Here is a 5,001-nt window from a genome sequence, read left to right as displayed (position 1 = left end):
TTCTAAGAAACTCTTTTAACTCCTTATTGGATTTTTCATGTAAATTGAAGACTTTTCTAAGAAACTCTTTTAACTCCTTATTGGATTTTTTTGATGCAAATCTGAATCGGTCGGATAATTAGATCTCGGATACCTTATTATTTAACTCGAACAAAAGTCTCTCACCATGCATGTTACTCACTAATAAATTAAAATTGCAAGATGGAGCTTCTTAACCTACTAGTTAGTGTCATAATCATATTTGAACAGGAAAGATTTCCATATATCCTACTTATATAGTCCTAAACGAGCCGCACCAACAGAAATAGAAAAATGAAAATAAATGGTGCCAACATTTCCTATAGGAAAGATCACACTCTTTATAGAACAAAGTCTCTGACCACATTATAGAATCCTGAAAACAAGCCATATTAACATAAACTTATCTGCCCTTGCAAAAACTCTCTCCCAAAGGGACACGAACCTCTCAACACCACAACCATCACCACTGCCCCCACCGCCAACATGTCGGCCAAGGACTGCGGCCACCACGACGAGGAGCGGCACAAGCTGCACCGACGCCTTTTTACCGCCATACTTGGCTTCATAATACTAATCCTCTTCATCATCCTTCTCATTTTTCTAATCCTCAGGCCAACAAAGCCACACTTCATCCTTCAAGATGCCACTATCTACTCCTTCAACATCTCCTCCCCTAATTTCCTCACCACCAACTTGCAAATTACCCTTGCCTCTCGCAACCCAAATGGCAAAATTGGAATTTACTATGACAAACTCGATGTCTACGCTACTTACCGTGGCCAACAAATTACTCTTTCTACACTTCTACCATCAACTTATCAGGGCCATAAAGATTTCACCATATGGTCTCCTTTTGTGTATGGAAACTCCGTCCCCGTCGCGCCATATCTTTGTGAGAGTCTTAGCCAAGATCAAATGGCTGGGACTGTGTTGATAAATGTTAAAGTGGATGGAAGAGTTAGATGGAAAGTTGGGACGTTTGTTTCAGGGAAGTATCATTTGAATGTGAATTGTCCAGCTTATGTTGGTGTTGGTGGTCAGGTGATTGGAAATAGTATGGCTGTTGGTTCAGCTATGAAGTATCAATTAGTACAGAATTGTCATGTGGATGTTTGAGGAACTAGCAAGGCCATGGATATTGGCATCTATACAGTTGGTGCTCTTTCACTCTCTACTCCAACCCGCCCGCCCCTCTTTTCTTGTTCTTTTAACGATTATAGTATATGTAATAGTTTGATCTATTGAGGATGTATAATTCGAGAAAATGCAAAGTTGTAGTTGAATTTATTGATATTGTGCTTGTAATTAATTATCTTGGCTCTCTCAACGTCTGAATCTACAGTTTTTCTAACAACGTGGTGTCCAGGTGACATGTACTAAGTTCAAAAAGCACCTGACATGTGTACCGAATGACTCTATCCATCATTTGGAGAAAAATTACATATAATATTTTTAGACCCTTAGATGCCGTTTGAATGTACAAATTATATTGATGGAAAGAAAAGGTTCCAAGAATCAAAATCGGGATAAAGCAAAATCCTACGTATACTTTTGTAACATAGATTCCACTCGGCTTGTCGTTGTTTGGGCGTGCTTTCTTTGCCTCTTTAATCCTCTGTTTTCCTTTTACCTTTTTCTTCATCATTAATAGTAGTAATAATGTCAAGTTAACAAATGTTGATTGAAAACTCATAGCGCCGAGTCTTTTGTGATAAAAGTATCTTCTTCTTTTTTCATATTACTATGATATGTGGTTTGAGAAGAAAAAAATACAGGGGACATATAGGGACTAGCGAGACGAGGAACTTACATACGCCTGATAGTTATAACAAATAAAATTACATTAGTTTATAGGAGTAACAATTAGTTAGTGTTAGAATTGACGTATAAATGTGTGGTAATCAATTATGATTAATTGATATTGTAATAGTTTATGTAGAGCATTACTGGTTTGGCGTGAACACCAGATGTGGGTGTAGATGTAGGTAAGTCAGATTTGACAAGAGCACCTCTGATTTTTAGGTCTCTGATGCTTTCTGTGAGATATGGTTTGGAACTGAAAGATAAAACGAAGGAATATAGTTCAAATAGCTATTCTAACTAGTTATAGCATGTTACCAACTTGATCTTATTCAAACCAAGTTACGTATAGTTTACTTTGTAATAACCTAACAATGCAAAAAAAGTGAAAAAAATCAGTGCCATATTGGAAGTGCCATCCGATGCATTTTATGCATAATAAAATTGATCGGAATAAAACGGGTAAAAGAAATTTTACTAGAGGCCAAAAAAAATTAGCTGAAGTAAATGTTGATACCCAGTGCAGACAAAAAAGAAAAGTAATAAAGGTGCTGGCATGTGGAACAGTTTAATTAAGCTTGGAATAAAAGTGGCAGCAACTTCCTTACCTACTGCTTCAATCCACCATAGATATGCAATCATATATAACGACAGCACGATAGGAGATTTGAAACAAGTAACAAATCACAATAATACTTTCAAATCAACTTAGTTTCACTCAAATATTGTCACAAGTACAGTTTATAAAATTAATTTTAAAAAAGCCGAAGATTTTACTTAAGTTTAGCTTAATTTCACCGATCAGTCCGTCTAGGTAGCTTAACCATTGATGGAAGAGATGTCAATACAATAACCCTTTAATTCCATAGATTTGTGCATGCATGCATATACTTCATTTTTTTTTTTTTTACAATTTTTAATTCTTAGACAAATGACACTTATGTTTGAATGAGACTTATGAGATGTGAACAAATGATCTAGCTAGAATTTTTTTTGAACTCTCTTAATTTTGCCACTTCATTACACTTTTTATCATAACAAGGAAATTCACGACTTATAATCCCTCTCATTTCTCCCATAAATAACCTTAGGTAAGGGGGTTTGTTCCTTTGCTTAGCAAAAGTTAGTCATGTACTAATCATGAGTCATATCGTTGGTTATACCGAACACATTCCTTCTAAGTTTCGTTTTCATCACGGGCATTGAAAAGGTCAAAAGAAAAATTTATGTGATACTGACTGAACACGTCCATTATTACTACTACGCACCGGAAGCTTCTAATTTCACATCGTTTTTGTCAATTTGTTAACAACATGAATGCATGGAGTGCCTTTTTTTTTTTGTCACAAGTATACGTATATGCAAAAACTTATCAAAAAATTTATATGAAGACGGGGCCGTGACCAGAATCATCAATGATTGGAGTAGAATTATAGGTGTCCAGCTAGGTAATTTATCTGCAGCTTTCTGCATGCGGTCATTAACGTCTGTGCATAATATATATTAGTTGATAAATTAAGAAGGAAGGCAAAAGTTGAAATTGTAGAAATATTAAATCCGATGTCTAAAATACTTTTTAAATAAACAAATTATTGAAAGGAAGAAATATTTTTAAAAAGATAAAATTACTTTGGCTTAGATAGATGGTCGAGAATATCCTAGAGACGTCTATTAGTTTTTAAAATTACGATTCCCGTTTTTTCTTCTCTAAAGAAGATCAAAGCTGGCAACAAAATCATACATACATAAGACAATTGCAAGTTCTCGTTTATGAAAGTAATTATCTTTAAGGATTTGAAGAATTCAGAGGAAAAGAATTTTATCAAAAATTAAGACTTTAACATGCATCTTCTGTTTTTTTTTTTTTTCATTTCTTTCCCTTCATCCAAAATGCAGAAAGATAGGAAGGCTAAAAGATATTTAGAAAATTCAAATATCAAAGGAAGATGCTATATGACAACAAAAACTTACTGAAAGGAAATATGCCTTATTTCTTATGTCACTATTTAGATTTCTACAACTGATAAAAGCCAAGAAAGTTTAAAATAATCCTCAATCAGTTGATATCAAAAGAATGCAGTAAATTCTTTGATAAACATTTCGAACACATGAGTTGTGAAAGATATTGTACATAAACACATATTGATTATTAGCTTTGTTTCTTCAAGTTTGGAAAAAGTATCATACCTTTTATTTTTTGCAGTGTCAGTACTATTGTAGTCAACATCCTGAACTGAAATCTTTGTCACCTGAACTGAAATCTGGAAGTATACCAATATCCCGAAGAGAATGGTCTATATCAACATCTTCGATTCTGATTTCTTTCAATTTCTGAAGCGCCGCAGAAAAAGCACGTAAACTAATTAATATCAGATAAAAGGTACATTTCAAGGAGTAACTGATTTCTTCATTATATTATGGGTTAAAGGGTAGGTATATATTAATAAATTAAAAGGAACGAAGATGGTCCAAAAGATGCATATAAAAGAAGTGGCTACAAATCACAGTTAAGAGGGAATAAACAGCTTAAGAAACAAAAACTAAAAGAGGTCTAAAGAGCTCAAGAATGTTACTTATGAGATTATCATCCCAATCTGCATGCCTTCCTAGCACCAAATGCAGGGAAAGCTCAAGGACCCATTGGCCAATAACCAAAGCATGACGTTGGTTCTTCAGCTTTAAACTGCAGCCATTCATAGAATAAGAAGCAAATGAGTCTTTCGTCTGACATATTGCAGGAAAAAGAAATAGAAATTTGTAAGGGTCCATATTTCATGGTCATCAAAATTTGAAGATATCATTAAGGAAATTGAGAGATAAAGCTAGCCTACTTATGGGAAATCAACAGAAGCCAAGCAAAAAAAAAATATTTATGAATCCTTGGATAATAAGTACCCTTTTTCTGGTGGGATTAATTACCGTGGCGCATAATCGCAGAGCCAAATTTAAAGGAGCAACAACATCGCGAGGAACAAACTGTCCCTGTGCCACAACCATGGACTTGTAAAACTCCACAAGCACCGTCTGATCACACTCCTTGAATTGCCTTATCCGAAATCCACTAAAATCATAATCTGCTACAAATCTACCAAGGCCATTATTCATTTACCTCGAATTAGCAAGCGTTCACATATGCATCCCGTTCTTTTATCCACACAGATCTAAAAGAACTTTCTGCAC

At 34.7% G+C, this 5,001-nt stretch overlaps 1 protein-coding gene across 1 annotated transcript; it reads left to right on the top strand.

Annotated features, from left to right (window-relative positions):
• The first annotated feature begins 297 nt into the window (after positions 1-297).
• Positions 298-1,330, top strand: LOC132054668 (NDR1/HIN1-like protein 1). The gene has a single exon (XM_059446643.1). The coding sequence runs from the start codon at positions 505-507 to the stop codon at positions 1,135-1,137; it is 633 nt and encodes a 210-aa protein (XP_059302626.1). The 5' UTR covers positions 298-504; the 3' UTR covers positions 1,138-1,330.
• Positions 1,331-5,001: the final 3,671 nt, after the last annotated feature.

Source organism: Lycium ferocissimum, chromosome 4 (assembly GCF_029784015.1).
Source record: "Lycium ferocissimum isolate CSIRO_LF1 chromosome 4, AGI_CSIRO_Lferr_CH_V1, whole genome shotgun sequence".
In the NCBI taxonomy this organism is placed as follows: domain Eukaryota; kingdom Viridiplantae; phylum Streptophyta; class Magnoliopsida; order Solanales; family Solanaceae; genus Lycium; species Lycium ferocissimum.
The sequence above is the reverse complement of the archived record's forward strand: the minus strand, read 5'-3'. Positions and strand labels throughout refer to the sequence as shown.